At 44.3% G+C, this 21,956-nt stretch overlaps 1 protein-coding gene across 8 annotated transcripts in view; it reads left to right on the forward strand.

Annotated features, from left to right (window-relative positions):
* The first annotated feature begins 297 nt into the window (after positions 1 to 297).
* Positions 298 to 21,956, forward strand: part of Cfap97d2 (CFAP97 domain containing 2) — a 39,275-nt gene continuing 17,616 nt past the window's right edge. For 3 of the 8 annotated variants that reach the window (XR_008221387.1, XR_008221386.1, XM_052751728.1), the window contains exons 1-4: positions 316 to 896; positions 15,931 to 16,011; positions 17,115 to 17,233; positions 19,890 to 20,059. Coding sequence is in view for 6 of the 8 variants with exons in the window: in XM_052751728.1 (XP_052607688.1) it covers positions 804 to 896; positions 15,931 to 16,011; positions 17,115 to 17,233; positions 19,890 to 20,059 (463 nt within the window). In the remaining 2 variants the exon portion in view is untranslated. Of the gene's footprint in view, positions 897 to 15,930; positions 16,012 to 17,114; positions 17,238 to 19,889; positions 20,060 to 21,956 lie in introns of those variants that run through there. The other 5 variants (XM_052751726.1, XM_052751725.1, XM_052751729.1 and 2 more) reach the window with 5 other exon arrangements.

Genomic DNA, 21,956 nt, shown 5'->3' on the forward strand with positions numbered 1-21,956 from the left:
GAACTCTGCATGAGCGCCATTGCACACACATGCTCCTGTTGGTATTAACTATGCGTAATAAAAAAGGAACTTTAAAAAAAATAGCTTAAAATGATCACTTTGTATAACCTAGCCTCAAGTCAACTGAAGAACAAAAAGATGAGATCGGGCAAGTTCAGAGTAGTATGACCGTAGACAGAAGAAAGAAAGAAAGAAAGAAAGAAAGAAAGAAAGAAAGAAAGAAAGAAAGAAAGAAAGGAAGGAAGGAAGGAAGGAAGGAAGGAAGGAAGGAAGGAAGGAAGGAAGGAAGGAAGGAAGGAAGGAAGGAAGGAAGGAAATCTGCTACCTAAGCTGGAGTTATCCAAATTGTTATAAATGATTAAAAGACAGGACCAAAAGTGTTTCTCTCCCAAAGAAACGCAAAGATTAAGAAAGGAAAGAAACGGAGAGAACAGCAGACGGCAGATGAGGAAGAGTCGGAACAGCAGTGTGAAAGAGGGGCTGGTCCATTCTAGTCAGTTCCGGCGAAGCGGATGGCCTCTGGCCTCTTTCTTCACATTTTCTTCTGGAGCTGGGAGCTGACTTGCTCTGCTCAAAACAGAAGCAGTGAGCTCATCAAGATCCAAGACAACCACTGCCGTGGAAGGAGAGTCTATTCTTCTCCCAGCTCTCATCCATTGTTCCAAAGCCTCCACAGGCACCACTGGGCTCTCCCCAGGCCTGGGCGCCATGGCAACAGTCACATGACCCCACAAACAGCTCTGCTGGGGCTGTGCTGCTCAGCCTGCTTCTCTCTGAAGGGAGCCTGGAGTTTGTGATCTGAGATGCTGCGTAGAGTCCCCCAGCTGACCACCCCTTGGGCTCATAGGGACCTGCAGAGAGCCTGGGAGAAAACCTACCAGGACCACAGGAAAAAGGTAGGAAGACATGGGCTAGCCTCCTGCTGGGCTTCAGGGTGCCTGGCAGAAAACAGGGAAGTAGGGCAGGGATTCAGATGGCCAGAATGGCAGTTTCTTCTTTTTTAATTAAAAAATATTTTATGTGTATGAATGCTTGCTTTCATGTATGTGTGTGCACCACGTGTGTGCCTGGTGCCTGTGGAGGCCAGAAGAAGGCACTAGATCCCCTGGAATTGAAGTTACAGACAGTTGTGTGTGCTGGGATTCAAACTCAGATTCTCTGGAAGAGCAGCCAGTGCGTTTAACCTTGCTAAGCATCTCTCCAGCCCCGGAATGACAGTTGTTAACAGGGCTCATCATGTGCCACCAGTGAACAAGAGCTCCACAAACTCAGACTCAAGACCACCCCATCCCCAAGCACAGGGTGTGTTCCTGAACATACTCAATTTCCCTAAAAATACTTGCAGTCACCTTAGGAGAAGACTTGTGTGTCCACTCCTGGTCTGCATTCCATGTGCCAGAGGAAACTAAACCTACCTGCACCTGGAAAGGCTACAGACAAGTATTATTTCTACTCCTCGGATAAGGATGTGGATGTTGCTTAAGAATGTCATGAAGTGGGGCTGGAGAGATGGCTTAGCAGTTAAGAGCACTGGCTGCTCTTCCAGAGGTCCTGGGTTCAATTCCCAGCACCCACACGGTGGCTCACAGCCATCTGTCATGGGATCTGAACCTCTCTTCTCTCTGATGCTCAATTCGGTCATGCAGGTATACATGCAAATTACATAAAAATACATGAATAAATATTTTTTAAAGGGATGTCATAAAGGAGTCCTGCCTTCATATTGGGCTCATCTGCTAACGACATTCCATTAGTTATACCAGAAACCCCTGAGGGAGGGTGTCCTTGGATCCGGAAACCAGGAATGGGGTGATCCCCTTCACTAATTTTCAATGATTGCCCCAGGTACCAAATCGACAGTCAACCCTTTTTCCCTCTGAAGTTTCAGGTGATTCCCTCAGAGGTCAACTCATTGCCAGGCTCACTTGGTGCCCCCACTGACCCCAGGAGACCCCACGTAGAGTAGCACTCCTCCCCAGCTCTTTCAAAGGGCCGAGTTAGCTTCCTTACATCTCATCCCCCTCTAGAGACTTTCCTCTCTCCTATAAGAGGTGTAGCATGGCCTTCTGGTTTCTTGTTCAGGCCACCAAGCTGGATGCACAGGCTCATCCCATGGCATCTGTGTCACCTGCTCTGATCATGACTGTTCACTAAGATCTTATCAACCTATAGCAACCATTTAGTAATGACCTTTCACTAAGAAGCCAGAGTCGGTGACTATTATGTCTCTGAGTGATCTTTGAGACCAGCCCTCTGGGCATTTGGCTCTTTTTTATCCCAGGAACTGGCCCAAACCCCGTGAGATAGACAGTCGCCTTCGCTTATGTGAGTGACCAAACTCTACACCCTAGATACCTTCAAAGCTGTTTTGAAGTGGTCGCTGCAGCAGGAGAGGGCTGAATGAGCAAATGAGACCTAATGAGGTGGACAGTAGGCTGGGGCCCTGAGGTGTTTGGGAGCATTGGCTTATGGCACAAATACACAAAGCTTTGAAATGCCCCAGAAGCCTATGATTGGGTGTAGCATGAATCTTAGAGAGTCTTATTAATAAAATCAAACCTGAGGCCAGTTATTGGGGTGAATGCTGGTAGATCAGATGCAGAACAAGCCACAGCTATCTCACCTTGCCAATTCCTCAGGTGGTCCTGTTCCCTCAGACTGGAAGCCTCTGTGTCCTCATATCTGAATGGCTCTCAGCTGAACTGTGCTGCTCAAAACCTAAAAGCTTAACCAGCCAAATGCTTAACCAGCCAAATGCTTCTAGTTTCTGGTCCTCACGCCTTATATACCTTTCTGCTTTCTACCATCATTCCCTGGGATTAAAGGCTCGCTTTCTGGGATTAAAGGCGTGTGTCACCATGCCTGGCCATTTCCAATGTGGCCTTGAACTCACAGAGATCCAGATGGATTTCTACCTCTGGAGTGCTAGGATTAAGGTGTGAGTGCCACCATTTTCTAGCCTCTGTATCTAGTGGTTTTTCTGTTCTCTGATCCCAGATAAGTTTATTAGGGTGCACAATATTTTGGGGAACACATTATCACCACAATTGGGGTTTTTGGAGAACCTAATATGACTATGGCCCCTAGCAGAACCAGTAGACTGGGGGTCCACAAGCCTGGCACGAAGGTGAAGGTACTAACATGTGACAGAATACACCATGAGTCCCACTGAGAAGGAAAGAAGTGATGGGAAGGGAAGTCACGCAAGGCCCAGGAGCCAGTCTTGGGCATAACTGATGGAAGTGCTGAAGAAAAGGGGATTGGGATGAAGCATACAATGACTGAGGGAAGAACCTCTGAAGAGAAGCCATGCCAGCTGAGGGTGTGGAGAGGTCAGAACCTAAGGAGGACAGACAACGGAGCCTAGGAGCTAGTGGGATGTCCCCATAGGCACAAGACAAGGGAAGGGAGACCATCACAGTTTCCTATTGCTGTGATAAGACATTGCCGGGTGGTGGTGGCGCACGCCTTTAATCCCAGCACTCGGGAGGCAGAGCCAGGCGGATCTCTGTGAGTTCGAGGCCAGCCTGGTCTCCAAAGCGAGGTCCAGGAAAGGCGCAAAGCTACACAGAGAAACCCTGTCTCGAAAAACCAAAAAAAAAAAAAAAAAAAAAAAGACACTGTGACCGAAGCAACTTGGAGAAAAAAGGGTTTATTTGGCTTACACTTCCACATCACTGTCCATCACCAAAGGAAGTCAGGACAGGGACTCGAGGCAGGAACTTAAGAAGAGACCACAGAGGAACACTGCTGACTGACTTGCTCCCCATGGCTTGCTCAGCCTGATTTTTCTACAACTCAAGACCACCTGCCCAAGGATGGCACCGCCCACAGTGGACAGGCTCTCCCACATTAATCATTAATCGAGCAAATGATCTACAGACCTGCCTACAGGCAATCTGATGAAGGTATTCCTTCAGCTGAGGTTCCTCTTTCCAGGTATGTCTAGGTTTATGTCAAGCTGACAAACAGCACAGGCAAAGTGACTGTGGCCCAGATACTAAGAGCCCTGCTAGATAATGAGCAGGTGGGAGAAGAATGATGGGGTGTGGCAAAGAACAGAGATCCCTCTCTTCCACCCCAAGTACAACTAGTCTGAATAAAAGCCAACCCGTGTTCCATGTGAAGAGTAGAGAGCTCAGCTTTCCAAGTAGTTAGAGCTAGCATAAGAATCTCTTTTAATGCAGAGACTTTGATAAAACAGAGAAGAGAACGCTGTGCCTCCAGCCACCAGTGACACCTCTAGAGTCTCAGGGGGTACTTTAGGACCTGAGTGCCCACCCCAACCTGCTTCCACTCTTCAGCAAGCACCACAACAGTGCACTCATCCTTCTGGTCACTGCTTCTTTTGGAAATGTGCCCTTCTCCCTCCTGGTCTGCCTGGCACCCTTCCTCTGATGGGCTTACACTGCAGATGGAAGCCGCTGCAAACCGGAGGATACATTGATAAAACCTACTTTTGTGCTGTAACAAGACACCCCAGACTAGACAACTTATAAACAGCAGGCCTTTATTTCTTACAGTTCAAGAAGCTACACATCCAGCATCAAGGCTCTGGATGACTTAGTGTTTGCACAGAGTGCCTTCTGAAATGACAGTCTTAATGGGATAAGAGAAGGGGCCGATTTCTGATGACTGTTTTATAAGGGCTTTAATTTCATTCACGAGAAAAGAAACATCATGACTTAATCACTTCCCCAAAGACTCCATTTCTTAATACCACCACAGGGAGGATTAAGCTTCAGCATGAATCATGGAAGAATACAGAGGCAAACCATAGCAACTTTCAAAACTGAAATCAAAGAGAACAAAAGCCTAACAAAAAATGAAAACAAACCTGAATATCCAAACACAGTGGTAGAGTACAGAAGTGTAGTGTGCCAGTAGTGAAAATATCAAAAAGGAGAACAAAGAAAAGATCCATAAGAAGGAATAAGGGACAATGTCCCTCCCTTCCAGACACCACAGCAGAGATCCAAGGAGCCCAGAATATGCCATAAAGCATAAATGTCTCCAACTACACATAGGCATGCATATTATATTTGAACCTCAGAAAAACAAAAAATAAACAATCTAAGGTGTTAGACAGATGTCCCAGCAGATAAAGTACATTCTGCCATGGTGACCTGAATTTGATCCTTGGGACCTACATGATGGAAGGAGAGAACCAACTCTCATGTGTCCTCTGACAAAGGTGTGTGTACTTCAATTATACAGGAGCAGGGGGGAAGCAATGAGATTTAGTTGTTGTAAGGTACTACACTACCTGTGACTCATGGAAATGCTATTTGAAAATGAACTTGGAGTAGTTGTAAGTGTCTGTTGCAGACTCCATGGACAACAGTAAAAAAAAAAAAAGTATTTAAAATGTTTAACTGGTGTGGCTGGAGAGACTGGTCAGTGGTAAAGAGCACTGACTGCTCTTGCAGAGAGGACTTGGGTTGACCTCCCAGCACCCACATGGAGGCTCACAACCTCCTGGAACTCTAGTTCTAGAGGGTCTGGCGCCCTCTTCTGGCCTCCTCAAGCAACAGCTACACATACAGTACACATACACACAAAATACTTGTACACATAAGATAAAATTAGTATTTTAAAATCTCAAATAAAATGAGAAAATGCAGAAAACTAGTAGAAAACAAAAAAAGGAGCAAAGGACAAGGTTGATCGGTAGAAAATAGTAGCAAATACGGTAGATATGAATCATATTGGATCAACAAACACTTTGCGGGGTTTTGTTGTTGTTGTTTTGGTTTGGTTTGGTTTTGGTTTTTTTGAGACAGGGTTTCTCTGTGTAGCTTTGGAGCCTGTCCTGGAACTCACTCTGTAGCCCAGGCTGGCCTTGAACTCACAGAGATCCACCTGGCTCTGCCTTCCGAGTGCTGGGATTAAAGGCATGCGCCACCACCACCACCACCACCACCAGCGCCCGGCAACAAACACTTTGTATGTCTATAGTCTACATGCACCAGTCAAGCGACAGAGATTGGGACCTGTGAGAGCCTCCTCAGATAAAGGTTCTTGCTGCCAAACCCAATGACCTAAGTTTGATCTCCTGAAACTCACACGATAAGGAAAGAACCAACTTCTGCAAGTTGTCCTCTGGCCTTCATATATATGTTACAACATGTACACCCACACATGTGTTATATAGCATGTACACCCCCAACACACAATAATGGATGTTTTTAAAAAGGCAAATTATCAAAGTAGATCAAAAGTATATTTAACAATATATATGTTGATCATAAGAAGTCCACTTTAGTCTAAAGATACATAGATTGAAAATAAATGGAAAAGAATATACCATGTTAACACTCATTGAAAGGAAGCAAGAATAACTATTTTTTTTCCAAGACAAGGTTTCCCTGTGTAGCTTTGGAGTCTGTCCTGGAACTCACTCTGTAGATCAAGCTGGCTTCGAACTCACAGAGATCCACCAGACTCTGCCACCAAGTGTTGGGATTAAAGGCGTGTGCCACCACTGCCTGGCACAAGAGTAACTATTTTTAATCTTAGGCAGAGCAGACCTCAAAACAAGGAATGTTATTAGGGATGAGAAAATCATCACATGGGGGTTAACCCTCCAAAAGGACAACAATCCTTAACATGTATGCAGCTAACAGTAGCCTGTCAAGCTATGTGGGACAAAGAGAATTGGAACTGCAAGAAAAAAATATGAATTGAGTGGGGAGATAACCAAAGGATATTGGAGGGTGAGTATGATCAAATTATATTATACGAATATATGAAAACAACTACAATTATATATATGATGATTTTTAAAAGGAAAAATACATGACTCTGTCACAGAGGGAGATTTAATACCTTCAGTCAGAAATAGGTCACCAGACAGAGTGTCAGTAGGGAAATGTTTGAACTCACTTATTAATCCATTGGATTTATAATTAATAATCCATTGAAATCTACAGATTACTTCACCCAATAGCAACATAATATATATTTTTCTCAAGATTATATAAAATATTTACCAAGATAGACCATATCCCAGGCCATAAAACACACCTCAGTAAGCCTAACAGATTAGGAGTCATACGACATTTGTTCTTGGATCAAATTGAGCTAGAAATGAATCATAGAAAGGTAACTGGAAAATTTCCAAACATTAGAAATTAAACACTATACTTATTAACACTTGGATTAAGGAAGATATCTCAAGAGGAATATGCACACAAACATTCCATTTATCCATTTTATGTGTGTGCATGTATGCATGCACATACATGGGTACATGCAGTACTTGGTTCTCTCTCTCCATCATGGGTCCTAGAGATTGAACTCGGGTCATCAGGTCTGGTGACAAGTGCCTTTATCCACTGAGCCGTTTTGCCAGCCCTCCTGAAAAATGTTTTAAATGATTTGAGCTAAGTAGGAATAAAACACAACTTCTCAAAATTTGTGAGATGCCATAAAACCAGCATGGAAAGGGAAACTTACAGCACTGGATATATATATTTCTATAAAAGAACAGGCTGGGTGTGGTGGCATGCACCTTTAAATCTTAGCACTCAGGTGGCAGAGGCAGGAGGATCTCTGTGAGTTCAAGGCCAGTCTGTTCAACATAGCAAGTTCTGGGCCAGCAACGGTTACATAGTGAGACCTTGTCTCAAAAAACAAGGTGTGGGGAGGGGGGAGTTAAACACAAAGTTACTCGAAGTAGAAAAATAATAAATGTAGGAATGGAAAACAATGAGATTCTTGTCAGGAAATTAGTAAGAAAAATAAATAAAACCTGGTTCTTTGAAAGTTGATTCTCTGAAAAGATCAGTAAAATGTATGACCTCTGTGCAGGCCAACTAAGAAAAAAAAAACAAAAGGACACAAATTATTAGTATCAGAAATAAAACAGAGAGCTTCAGTTCAGACACCATGAACACAGGCTGGGATGTAGCTCAGTGGTAGAGACTTGTCTGGCATGTGCAAGGCACTGGGTTTGATTCCCAACACAACAGAAACCAGAGATCCTGAAACAGGCCTATATCTATTAAAATATAGAATCAACAATTAATAACCTTCCAAAATGAAAATCTCTGAGACCAGATGGATTTGCTAATGAATTTTTCCAGATATTTAAGGAAGAGATTGTACTCATTCTCTACAGTCTCTTTCTAAGGATAGAAATAGAAATATAGGTGCAAAAATCTCTAACAAAGACTTAAGAAGTAGAACCCAACGTTATATTAAAAATTATATACCACAAACAACTGGGATTCATCCCAGGCATGCAAAAGTGAGTTATTATTCAAATATCAATTAATATAATCAATTATATAACAGGGGAGAGAAAGTAGAGAGAGGAAGAAGAAGGAAGGAGGAAGGGAGGGAGGGAGAAAGGAAGGAGGGAGGGAAGAAAGGAGGGAGGGAGGGAGGGATGAAGGCAGGCAACTAAATCAGACTCAAGTTGGAGGACTAGAGCTACCTGTCTTCAAGACATGCTCTAAGACTACAGTCATCAGGATGGGATCATGTTAGTCAAAGAACAGTCGACTAGGTCAATGGACTAGACTAAAGACATAGCACACAAATAGTTGTAATTGGGTAATATTCAACCAAGGATCAAAGGCAATGCAATGGAGAAAAATAAATAGCATTGAGTTGATTGAACATCTATGTGCAAAATAATAATTATCCAGACTCAACTTGGAACTCTCACAAATATTAAGTAAAAAAAAATGATCGTAAGTATAAATGCAAAATGTAAAACCATAAAACTTCTAGACAGTAGCAGATGGAAATCCAATGGCCTTGGGAATAGGAATTTTTTTTTTGAGACAGGATTTCTCTGTGTAGCCCCGGCTGTCCAGGAATTCACTCTGTAGACCAGGCTGGCCTTGAACTCAGAAATCCACCTGCCTCTGCTTCCTGAGTGCTAGGATTGAAAATTTTTTTTGTATACAAAACCAAAGAAAGACACAGTTCATGAAAGAAATGATAGACAAACTGGGTTTCATCAATACTAAAAATGCTTCTGCACTGTGGAAAACAATGTTGGAAGAGACAAGAGATAAGCCACAGCCTGGAGAAAGGAGGGAAAAACATGTATGTGATAAGCAATGTTTTCCAAAATGTACAAAGAACCCCTAAAACTCAACAGTGAGAAAACAATCTAATTTAAAGATTGGGCTTAAGACTGAATGGACATTCCCAGATGACATATACAAATGACAAATCAGCCTGTGAATGATGCTCCACATCATATCATATGGAAAAGGCAGATGAAAACAATAATTAGACAGTGCTACACTCCCATTGGAATCCCCACCCCCCAGGGACCTCGCCATGGGTATCTGTCTATGGAAGCCTCTGACAGACTGTCCCTTGGGTTCTTAATGATGCTTCCTTCCACAGGCGTGGGTGATCAAATTGCTGAGCCCCGGGGACTAGCTTATCCTTCATCCTTGCTCTCCTCAGAGAGGGCGAGGACTGGGACCAGAATTTCTAGCCCTCTAATTACACAATCAGGCCCCTGGTGACTGGCCGCCATCTGAAGCCAGGCAGGAGTCTCATCGCCAGCTGGCTCACTGGCTGCCACCAGAAAGACACCTGTGGCTTTAGGGAGTTCCAGGACTCCAGTTCTATAATGACAGGAGAGGGGAAGAGAAGACTACACGTCTTCTCATGCCTGCGTAGAGAGCTACAGAATGTTCTGGAAGATCACAGTAGATGACCTGGACAAATAGAAAGGGGGTACAACACTTCTGAAAATAAATACTGATACACAAATACAGAATTTTCCCTTGAGCTGCTTTGTATCCTTAGGAAAATCCACTGTTTTATTTTTCTCCTGGGACTAAACATATTCATCATCAAGCGTACCTGGTAGCCATGCATGAATACTCAGAAAATACTGGAAAGAAAGTATGATTGGAGGAGGCTTAGCTACGATATCAAATGCTAAAGCCAACACAAGGCTTCTGGGCCTAAGCATGTGCCAGTGCTGAGCACAAACAGGAGACAGACCAAAGGCGCAGACCAAAGGTGAATACACCAAAGTGTATCCAGCCTCAATTGCACCTGAAAATCCGAAGACCGTAGAAGAGGGATCCCTGCAGACTGTCTGCAGACAGCAGTAATCTTCTCGTTGTCCCAGACACAATCAAGGTGCTCTCTCTCTCTCTCTCTCTCTCTCTCTCTCTCTCTCTCTCTCTCTCTCTCTCTCTCTCTCTGTGTGTGTGTGTGTGTGTGTGTGTGTGTGTGTGTGTGTGTGTGTGTAGATCCATGAGGAGTGAAGAAGAGGCACTCTTCGATACAAGCCCCTTTTACAGCAGCACAACTCCATCTCTGAGGCAACACCTGCCCGCAGGGCTCCATCCTTGTTCTGCACTGAGGATTAAGTTTCCAACCCATGAACTTGAGGGCACGTCAAGACCACAACGGTCTCTTGGTCTGTTTGCGCTGCCTATAACAACAGAGATTTATTGTTCTAGCTCTGGAGGTTCTGAGTTAAAATGCTGCAGCTGTGGTACCAGGTCAGGGCCATTTTTATAGATTGTGCCTTCCCACTGTGCCCCTCTCACTAGGATCTTTGAGGCCACTTACCCACTTAGAGAGGCCCTCCCCCAGAGTCTCATCACCTCCCAAACACCCTACCTCCTCATCTTAGGGGTTCAAGGTTTCAAGATACAAATCTGGAGGACACGAGTGTTGAGGACCCAGCAAGAGCGTATCAAACAATACGAACGCAGTACTGAGTGAGAGGGTGTTGACACACAAAGGATAAACCTGGGTCTATTCTTGCCCTAGCCTGGGCTGCCATGGGGAATACTAGACTAGACTGTTTTAATAGCAGAGATTTATTTCTCACAGTTCTGTGGGCTGGGAGCCCAGAGTCAAAGTTCTTGGCAGGGCTCAGTTCTCAGTAAGGGTGGCTTCATGCGTTGCAAACAGTATGCCTTCTCTCAGATCACGTGACAGAGAGGAAGGACCAAGGCTTTCCTGCCATCTTGTTACAGACTCTGACCCCTCATGCTTTGTTTGGGCTCACCTTCCTCCAGAGGACCCATTTCTACACTCAGTTCCTGGGACTGGAGCCTCAATCGGGATTCTCAGTGCTTGGAGTCTTTAGCCCACATACTCTATACTAAGAGAAACTCCAAAAGGATTGTAGATTTAAATATAAGTCAGGAGAGTGTAATGACGCATGCCTGCAAATCCAGCAGCACTCTGGAGGCTGAAGGGAAGATCAAGGGTTCAAGGCCAGTCTTTAACCTTGGCTACATAGTAAGACCCTGTCTCAAAAAACACCTCTAATCCCAGCACTGGGGAGGCAGAGGCAGGAGGATCTCTATGAGTTCAGGGCCAGCCTGGTCTATATAGTGAGTTTCAGTATAGTCAGAGCTACATAGTGAGATCCTGCCTTTAAATAGCAAATACAAAGATTAAGTATAAAAATAATTAAAATTAATTCCACAAGTACTAGAAGATGGAAAATTTATTCTATAAAATCAGGGCAGAAAAAATTATTAAGCATAATTCAAACCCCTTAAAAAAGAAGGAAAATTGATAAACTTGACTAATAACATATATAGCATGGCCCAAGAAATAAGCAACAGAAAAGCAAGTGTAAGTAGAAAAAAAAAATAACTGCCATTTATATCACAAAAGCTTTTATGTAAGTCAACTCTAGAACTAAGAAAAATGAAAATAAACGAGCAATAAGAAAAAAGTTTTCCAAAGTTCAAATAGCTTTTAGCCTGTAAAAAGATGGTCAGCTTCACTAAGAATAAATAAATGCAAATTAAGCTTGCCCTCTAATACTGTTTCTCAACTCTGAGGTTGGTGAGGAGCCCACACGTCATTGGCAATGCTCTGGGGACAGGGCCACCACCATGTTGTGCTAGTGTGTGTGTGAAAGGCAGAGCCCCATGGGGGAACTGAGCAATACCTCATAAAATTGCGCACATGTTTATCCTTTACCCTAGCAATCCCAATTCCAGATATACTGGCAAATACACAAAGACAAATTGCAAAAGATATTAATTGCAGCTTTTTGTAATAGCAAAATTGGAACCAATTCAAATATTCTTCAATGGGCAGCTGGGTAAATAGGGTTCTTTACACATAAGGACTATTATACAATTGTATAAAGACTAAAGAAACTTCTCCACAGGCTACTGTACAGTTATTTCTGGAATGTAGTATGTTGTGGTTTGGTGTGGTTTAGTGTTTCCTAGAGCTTTATTGCTGAAATTTAAGCCCTATTATGAGGGGCATACATCATGAGGGTAGAAACTTGATCTACTATGATGTTTAGGGGTGAAGCCTGTGGGAGTGACTTGTAGACAATGCCATTAGGATGGAGCCCCAGCACTGAATCCTGGTGGCTGAATAAAAACAGAGAGATGGCTGGGGCTTTGTCTACAAGGTGGAGCTCTTGCCTAGCATGAATGAACACTTAATTTCATCTCTATATGTAGATAGATGATAATAAACAGATGATAGATAAATGGTAGATGGATGAATGAGAGGCTAGAAAACCATGTCAATGTGCGTGCATGCACATGTGTATACATATGTATTTCATCTCTCCCCACATGATACTCTGCATCTTCTGGAGTTTGACTGGTGAGAATACCAGCATCGAAACTTGTCATGTAGACCAGACTGGCCTAGACCTGCCTCTGCCCTCTGAGTACTAGAGTAACGGTGTGCACCACCATGCCTGGCTTTCCATAAATTCTGAAACACCAAATAAAATAGTAAGCTGACTAAAGTTCATTCATAGTGAGCAGAAATAGCTACTAGAACAGAAGGTACATATGTACGCAGGGAGAAGAGTGGGATGGGGAGGACAGAAAATAACCTTTTTGTTTTAAAATAGCATCAAGTTTAGAGAACTGTCTTAGAAATAATACAAAAACACCCTCATAAATCTCCGTTCATGTCCCCATCTCTACGTCTATGTGGTTAATCTTGATTGCCAACTTGATGAGGTTTAGAATTACCATGGAAACAAATGTCCAGGCAGATCTGTGAGAGAGTTTCCAGATTCGGTCAGCTGAGGTGGGGGACCTACCCTAAATGTGGGCAGCACCATTCATTCTATGGGCAGGGGTCCTGCACTTTACAGCTGTGAGTGCAGTGTGGCCAGCTTTTTCAAGTTCCTGTCACCATCCCTTCTCCACCATGGTGACTGGACCCTCCACTGTAGGTCAAAAAAAACCCTTCCTTAAGTTTGATTTTCTCAGGCATTTTGTTCTAGAAACATGTAAAATAACTAGTAGACTCTCTAATTCTCCCTCCCTTTCCCTCTCCCTCTCTCCTTCTCCCTGTCCCTCTCTCCTTCTCCCTCTCCCTCTCCCTCTCCCTCCCTGCCCCCTCTCTCTGTATCTCTCTCTCTGTCTCTCTCTCTTTCACACATACACACACACACACAGAAGCAATTTAAGAGAGTACAGTACACATTTTATCCCTCAGTATCTCACTGTGTAGTTTCCAAGAACAAAAACATTCTCTTTCCTAACAGTACGGTTTTTCAAATACATGAATGTTGGTATTTCACGATCCATTTCCTAAATTGTCCCAAGAATGTAGCTGTTCTCCCTCCCAACACAAAATCATCGCCTTTAGCCTTCATACCACTTGGAGTAATTTAATTTCCTAATTTCATGTCTGCCAGGATATGAACTCTTTAAAGACATGATGTACTTGTTTCATAGAATCCTTAGTTTGGGTTTTTCTAGTGTTTCTTTGTAAGTTAATGCAAACCCCACAGCCCTGAGTGAAGAAAACAGAATATCATGCCCATCTCATTATGGAGATGGAGACACACTGTAGACACCTGTATGCCATTAGCAATGATAATACTGACCCATGGTCAAGGATGTATCCAGTTTCCCAGAGCCTAGACCTAGAAACAAGCTTTGAAGACCTCTTATTCATTGCCTGCTAGACTGTAGAGCTGCTGGTGGGGTCTCTTATACCAGCTCTCCAAATTCAGTGCTGTGTTTCACATTTGGGAATCTGTGTTTCATGTCCTTAACACACAAAGGAGGCACCATATCGTATAGTGTGTCCAGGTACCTCAGTCAACCCAGGCTGTATCGTAAAGCTAGAGTGGTGTTCCAAGAAACAGTACAGATTACATCTTCACCTGGATCCTGAAGAGACGTCCAAGGAAGCTCTGCTCAGTCAGCGCAGATTAAACATGGCTAACATAGTCTGCAGTTACTCTCCAACCTTGGCCACCACCTTTGTCTTGATGTCACCAGGTATCAAAAACATGGCGTATGGGGCCTCTCCCCTCCCTCCCTCCCTCCCTTCCCCCATCTCCAATAGCCTTGACTCGGGCCCACTCCTTGGATTCCATGTCTGTGGCCCTGAAGGACCACAGTTCCCTAGCATCTCCTCCTGCCTCTTTCCTGCCTTTCTTACACAAAAGACAGCGTCACTCTCGGACTTCTGTCTCTGGTTACTTCCAGTTCCTGAGTGGGTCTGTGAGATGCCTCACCTTCTAGCCATCTGTTCAGTTTAACAGTCCTCAGCCCCTCACAACACTGTAGCCACAGGGTGGACTTCCAGATTGCCCGATACACATGTTGTCATTTGGGGGGCAGGGGCATGGTAGGAGGTGTTGAGACAGGGTTTCCATGTGTAGCCCTGGCTGTCTTGGAACTCACTCTGTAGACCAGGCTGGCCTCAAATTCACAGAGATCTGTTGTTGTTTTTTACTCTTTTGGGGGGGCCCGCCACCCAGCTCTCAAATAAATCACACATGAAGGCTTATTCTTAATTATGAGTGCCTGGCCTTAACTTGGCTTGCTTCCTGTAAGCTTTTCTTAACCTAAATTATCCGGTCTACCATTTGCCTCTGAGTTTTTTCCTTTTCTTACTCCTATATATCTTACTTTCACTCTTGTTCTGTGGCTGGTTGCATAGCTGGGTGACTGACCCCTAATGTCCTCATTCTCTGGCTACTTCTTTTTTTCTCTTCCACATTTCTCCTCCTATATCTTCTTTCTGCCTGCCAGCCCCGCCTATCCTTTCTCCTGCCTTGCTATTGGCCATTCAGCTCTTTATTAGACCATCAGGTGTTTTAGACAGGCACAGTAACACAGCTTCACAGAGTTAAACAAATGCAACACAAACAAAAGTAACACACCTTAAAATAATATTCCACAACAGAGATCTGCCTCTGCCTCTGCCTCCCGAGTGCTGAGATTAAAGGCTCTGCTGTCATTTTATTTACGTGGTTGGTTTATTTTTCTGTTTATTTTGCTTTGTTATTATTGTTGGCGGTACCTGCCAGGCCAAGTGCTCTAACACTGAGTCCCACCCCAGCCTTACCGTGAATGGCCATTTTAGAGACATGTTTTGAGTGTGTTCCTTGATTGGCAGGGTTCCCAACTCTGTCACCTGCAGATCATCAGCTAATAGGTCCTAGGGTCAGTGATGTCACCAGGGATCTAGAACATAAGGGATTCCTTTTACTGCAAACAAAAATACACGTAGCTCTCATGAATATAATCTGCCACCATTTAAAAGATACACTTTCCCTGTGTTGTGCGTCCCCTAATAGAAACTCTGCGGGAGTTGCTCTGTGGTCAGTCCTGGTATAGGGTACTTCCTGAGCACATTGCTGGGGCTCACACAGCCATGCAAGTTAGTCACATGGCCTGGCCTGCAGGAGAGTACTTGCCATACAGTGTTGGGCAGAAATAACTGACTGTTACCACTTCAACAAACCTCATTCTGCATCCATATGATCCTCTATCCTACCACAGAACATGGGCTCACTTCTGAGGGTCAGCTGGTCCCTCCCAGTGTTGCTGAAACCCAGTCAAACCATGAACCTCAGGGAGAGCTTCCTGCTGGGGGCTCTTTGGAATCTTTGGTACAAGGTCCTCATGGGGATGTCAAAGAACCTGCTCAAACTGCCCCAGGAGTCTCACTGCCCACTCTGTGCTGCAGGTCCAGAATGCCCAGCCACTAGTGGACACCCACCCACCCCAGACTTACAGCCACCTCTACCTAAAGTTCAAGAAGCTGAAGGTACGTGCCGCCTCCTCTGCTAACCACTGTCCCAGCTTACAAGGGGATATCAGCTCAGAGCCCCTGGACTGTGACTGGACAAGCTCTTTGGCCTCGTCAAAAGCAAGGTGTCACCTAAGAGGCCAAATGAACTGACCCTGCCCCAATGGAGCTGGCTGTTGACTGTACCAGAACCTTCCCTGATATTGCCCCATAATGGCACAGATGCAGACTGATAACTTTAAGGTGATTTGTACAGTGAAGCTCCAGATTATTAATTAGCATCGTTCCTTTTCATTTCTTGGCCACTTCCAGATTTGTATTTCTTGAAGCGTAGGCCATGGGTGAGAGTGAGCCACACACAGTCATGCATGCAGTGATCCCCCAAGGCAAACTGAAAGTGACTAACATTGTGAGTCAGCTGAAGAGCAGCTGAGCAAACCAGCGCGGCACTCAGTTTAAAAGCAGGGCTTTTAAAGAGTGGCCCCACCACTCTTTAAACCATGAACCTCAGGGAGAGCTTTCTGCTGGGGGCTATTTGGAATCTTACAGCAAGATGGGAGGAAAGACAGGAGAATCCCTGGAGGCCTGTGGGCCAAGGAGTGTGGCCTATCTCAAACAAAATAGACCATGAAGGTGGGCAGCCAAGGATGTCCTCTGACCTCTACAGGCATGCTGAGGCATGTGAACACACACACACACACACACACACACACACACACACACACACACACACACACACACATACACACACACACACAAACACACACAGTGCTGGAGGCTATAGGTATAATCTTTTCCTCCCTCTGGAATTAAGTATACACTTCTTCTGAGCAGCATAAATATCTCCTGAGATAATTTCCTTGCTAGTATGGTCACTGCATGTCAGTTTAACAGGAGACTTAAACGCACAAGATACTATATAGCTCCTTGCTGCTGCAGCCCCATCCCAGTGTATTTCAACTCACAGATGTAGTGGTCACCCTGCTTCTGTCCCGGTGCCCAGGATTATGGCACACCTTGCTAGCTAGCCGCTGCTGATATCTCCGGGGACCTATGGCATGTGGCTTTGAAAAGTATGTCTGGAGGAACCTTGTGCTACTGAGGGGTCCCTGTGTCCACAGATGGAGGAAGAAAGACTCTCCGTCATCGACAGAGACAACTGTCTACTTCTGCAGAGGGTGGCCTCTGCCATGAGAACCAGGGGACAGACTGACAGCAGAAATAACTTCACACACAGAAGGTAACAGAAAGGCTCTTGACATTGGCCTTGGCTAGCCCCAGGCTAGGCCTGGGTTCAAGGGCAGGGGACAGGGGCATGGTGATACAGAGGCAAGGCATGCTTTCTTATCACAAGAGCCAAATTCAAAGTGCCCACACACTCCCTGACTCCAAACTCTCCTCGAGGCTCTGAGGTATATATATAAAGGCACAAGAATGGACCCAGGGTGACAGCTGCCCAGCCACATGCCTGCTGTGTGCCATAGAACCTTCGAAACCACCATCCTCACAAGGACCAGGCAAAGTGGAGGCTGAAGAGCTTCTCATTTCACAGTGGGGAAACTGAGGTACAGTGAAGCTGCACAACAGATTTGGCCAAAATTGCCACCACTGTGGAGGGTGCAGGGTGTGTTCATTTTGCGGAGCACCCGACAGTCTTGCAAAGTGTCAGATCCGTGTCTGGAAGAGACCAAAGGGCTCAGACCTGATGCCTGGGTGAGATCATGGCTGTCCCCTTTATGCTGCCACTGTTCTCTGAAACCTGTGATTTCTTCCAGCTTGGAATTCTGCATCCCAAGAGGATAAAGGGCAGCAGGTCTCCATGTTCCACGAAACCACCCTCTGAACACTCTCATGAGTCCTTTCTCCTCACTCGTGCAAGAGCGGTACTCCGTCCTTGGTAGTCATACACCCCAGGAGACCTCTGCAGTCTCCCCGTTTGGATGCAGAGTCGTGCTGGGGACTGTACAGGGCCACAGCGATGCAGGCCTTCCTGCTGATGCTCCTGGACTTAATCTTTAACCCTTTAGAGAAGTTTCCAGATTCATAATAAGCTAAACCACAGGCAAGCACCAGGCACCCAAGCCGTCAACTCAGGGAAGAGACAGAGGTGCCATGAATGGATCGTTCATCTAGGGGATCCTCTGTTTTAAGGACACAGAAAACTACTTGATTTAGATAGTATAAATACAGCTGGCTAGCTTCATAAGAAAGAAGCAAAAGCCAACATTTTGAGAGAAACTATACAGTCAATAACTAGAGATTCTGTCTTCATTGAGATACATTTGGCACTTGGTAAACAATATCTTACAGTGAAGGTATACCATTTGATGGGTTTGATGTCACACACCGAAGCCCGTCTCTTTAGTGAAGATGGTGGCACACGATTCTTGCCATGAAGATGGGACACACAACCCTTGCTCCCAACTCTTCTAGTGACAGTCAGGAATCCTCATGACAGCCAGGCCCTGGAGGTTGCACCAGATGTGGTTGGCTCTCTTACTGTATGCATGTTCTGCAGAATGGCATTGGTTTATTTTGTTGTTATTGCTGTTTGGTTTTCAAAGGGTCTCTACATAGCTCTGGCTCTCCTGGAACTCACTAGGTAACCCTTGAACTCACAGAGATCTTCCTGCCTCTGCCTCCTGGGTGCTGGGATTTAAAGTGGGGGCCACCACACCTGGCTTGATTGACATTGTTGAGGATGTTGTCGGGTCATCCTTGGGCTGCTGAGTGGCACCCTCTCCTATAGGCCACACTCTGTCCATTCACCTATTGATGAGCATTTTGGTTTGTTATGGGTTGCTACTAATAAGGTTACAATGATCATTTAGGTTAAAAACAAAAAAACAAAAAGCTGCTTAGACCTGTGTCTGCAGAGGTCTACCAACAACTCAGTAGAAAATAGAGAATTCAATCAAGCCACCCTGAGAGAGACCCCCTGCAGGAAAAGGAGGGACGCCTTGAACATGCACCCCAGAAAAATTGATGACAAACATTGAACAAGAGCCAATCATTTAAAGCAGAGGTTCTCAACCTGTGGGTCGTAACCCCTTCAGGAGTTGAAGGACCCTTTTCCCAGGGGTCACAGATCAGATATCCTGCATATCAGATATTTTCATGACAGTTCAGAACAGTAGCAAAATTACAGTTGTGAAGTAGCAACGAAAGAATTTTATGGTTGGGGATCACCACAACATGAGGAACTGTATTAAAGGGGGGGTCGCAGCGTTAGGAAGGTTGAGAACCACTGATTTCAAGGTTTTGTAAATTGTCATGAGGACATGCAACACATGAAGAAACATTTAGTCCAAAGTATCTATTGCAGCAAGGGAAGAAGCCACAGTTTTTGAACTGTGTCCCACCCCAAGTTGGTTCATGCAAGACCCACCTTAGAGGTTGTGTCGGAGCTAAGGCTGGTTCTACACACCCGCCGACCCACCCCATCCCCCCCCCCCCCATGATCTCTCTAAAATATGCACCTCTGCCTGGTTTGTAGCATTTAGCACTTTCAAAACAGACTAGACTCTTCATACCTCTGTCTGTCATGCTTCTCCACATGGCCGCTGGGCCTTCCTCCCCTTCTTGCTATCAACCCTCCTCTCCTTTCAAGACTATTCAGCACTGCCTCCTGGCTGCCACCACTCTTCTCTATCAGTATGACATCTTTACCTTGTGAGCTCAGTGCCCACTCCCCCCAGTAGATAAAAAGCATCCTGGTATATGGATGGGGAGCAAGGGTTTGTTGAATGTTTCTCAATGGGAAGCAAATGAGAGCTCTGACATTACCCAGAGCCCAGCAGGCCTGATGATCCACGGGCTCCTTTTGTGAATGTGGAGTGAGCTTTCTGTTCCATAACTCTTGGCTGATGAAAGAATGTGTGTATTCCTTCCTGGAGTCTAAACAGGAAGACCAGAGAACAGGCGCACATGAAAGCACAGAAACAAAACAAAGTCGTCCTGGAAAGACTCCCAAACTCAGAGCCCTGGTATGGAGCACAGAGACCGTGGGAGGACTGGGTCGCCGCCGCCAGACGTCCCTGCAAAAGCAGACGCACCTGGAGGAAAGGTACCTGCGGTTCTTGTTGTAAATATGCAGCTATCTAAAATTCTTCACTTTGTCAGATTCATCGCACACAGATGCACTGGGTCTTCGCTGCCTGGTGCCTTGGGTACACTTGTCAGTGAATAGATAGCTTGGGTGGTAAAGGGCATAGTGAAGCCTGGGCACTTCTCCTCCAGGGAATTCACCCATCTCTCTCTCTTCCCAGACTTACAAGGAGATAAAAATGAGTTCAGCTGATTGGTTACAGGTTCAGGAGCTGGGGAGAGTTTGGTGAAGATATAACTTGGCCAGATAGTATGCTTCCAAACTCGTTTTGTAAATACCTGAATTAGCTGTTCTACAAAGAATCCAGGACAAGGAAAAAAAACAAAAAAAAACAAAAACAAAAACCTACAACCTGGAAGAGTTTGCTAGAAAATCGTAACTTTTCCTTTTCTCCTAACCCAAATCTCTGGCAAGCTCATCACTCTGAATGAAGGACACTCTAATTCCGACATCATTATTTTTACAAACATCTCAATGAATCAAAGAAGTTAGGGGTTTTAAATCTTCACTCACTGTCCTTATCCATGATGCTGTTTTCAAAATCAAGTCTATTCTAGGGAAATGTGTAGATACCAAACAAATAGTAAGAATTCCAGGACATAGAGCCTGCCCTGATTAAGCCCCAGTCCAAAGATTCCACCCCACAGACCCCTTCCCATGACACCTGGTCTTTTAGTCCTCACTGTGCCTCTAGGGACTGAATTTGGCTCATATTATTTCTGGTCATATGACCTTCCTATTATTTGCCTCAGCATTTCTTCTAAATTTCTGAGGCATTAAGACAAGTATTGCAAAATGTACAATAAGAAGCAATTACTAAGTAGCAAAACACTAGGAAAATTGAGTTTGCTTACTAATTGACATAGAGAACCTGAATGTTTTAGTTCAAACCTTGATTTTAATTACGGAGCACTGGCATTTGCTGTTGTAGAGAATAAGGCACTGGCAGTATGGGATGATTGCTTATGAAGCAGTGCTCCTTCTCAGATGTCATAGACGTGATCACTGGAGCTATTTGTGCATACTTCTATTTATTAGGTGGACCTGTTTGTTCACACAAGCATGCTTTCTGTAAATTGCCCATTTCATTCAATCACATATCATAGAAATCATTCAATGCCAGGACATAAAGGTCTTTTCTATGTGCCTTTTTAGCACTTAGTATTTTTGTACATATATACCTTAATTTATTTATACAGACCCCAAGTTATAAAAATCTGATTATTTTCATTATTCTAAGTGAAACTGTGATAATCACCATAGTGCATGTATATCTGTAACTTTCATTTCTAGATGTAAAATTGTTCAATTGAAAGATGGGCCCAGTAGATACCACTAACTTACTTTCTAGAACATTCTAGGTACTGCCCTCCATTCTCGGTACAGAGCATTGTTTTCTCATACTCTAGCCAACATTGGATGGTATAGATATTTTAAGATTTTGGACTATGAATTTCTGTTCATGTCCTTTTATCTAATTCCCCTGGATGTTCTTTAGTTATTTTCAATATTTCAGTATTTACCTTTTTTCTATTGTTATTGTCACAAGTATTCTTTCTCCCACACTGAACATGTCGCCTGGGGTTATATTTTAGTGGTAAAATCTGCCAAGTTTTCCTCTATGGCCTCTCTTTAGTACTCTTCTAAGAGTGTGACAGTGTTTTCCCATATTTTTTCTTAAATCTGTAATAAACATGGAATTTTTATACATTGTGTAAATTTGTTATCAAAAGATTTTAATTTTTTTTTTTTTTTTTTTTTTTGGTTTTTTCAAGACAGGGTTTCTCTGTGTAGCTTTGCGCCTTTCCTGGATCTCGCTCTGTAGACCAGGCTGGCCTCGAACTCACAGAGATCC

Source organism: Peromyscus californicus, unplaced genomic scaffold, assembly GCF_007827085.1.
Source record: "Peromyscus californicus insignis strain IS unplaced genomic scaffold, ASM782708v3 Scaffold_23__1_contigs__length_62951481, whole genome shotgun sequence".
Taxonomy (NCBI): Eukaryota; Metazoa; Chordata; class Mammalia; order Rodentia; family Cricetidae; genus Peromyscus; species Peromyscus californicus.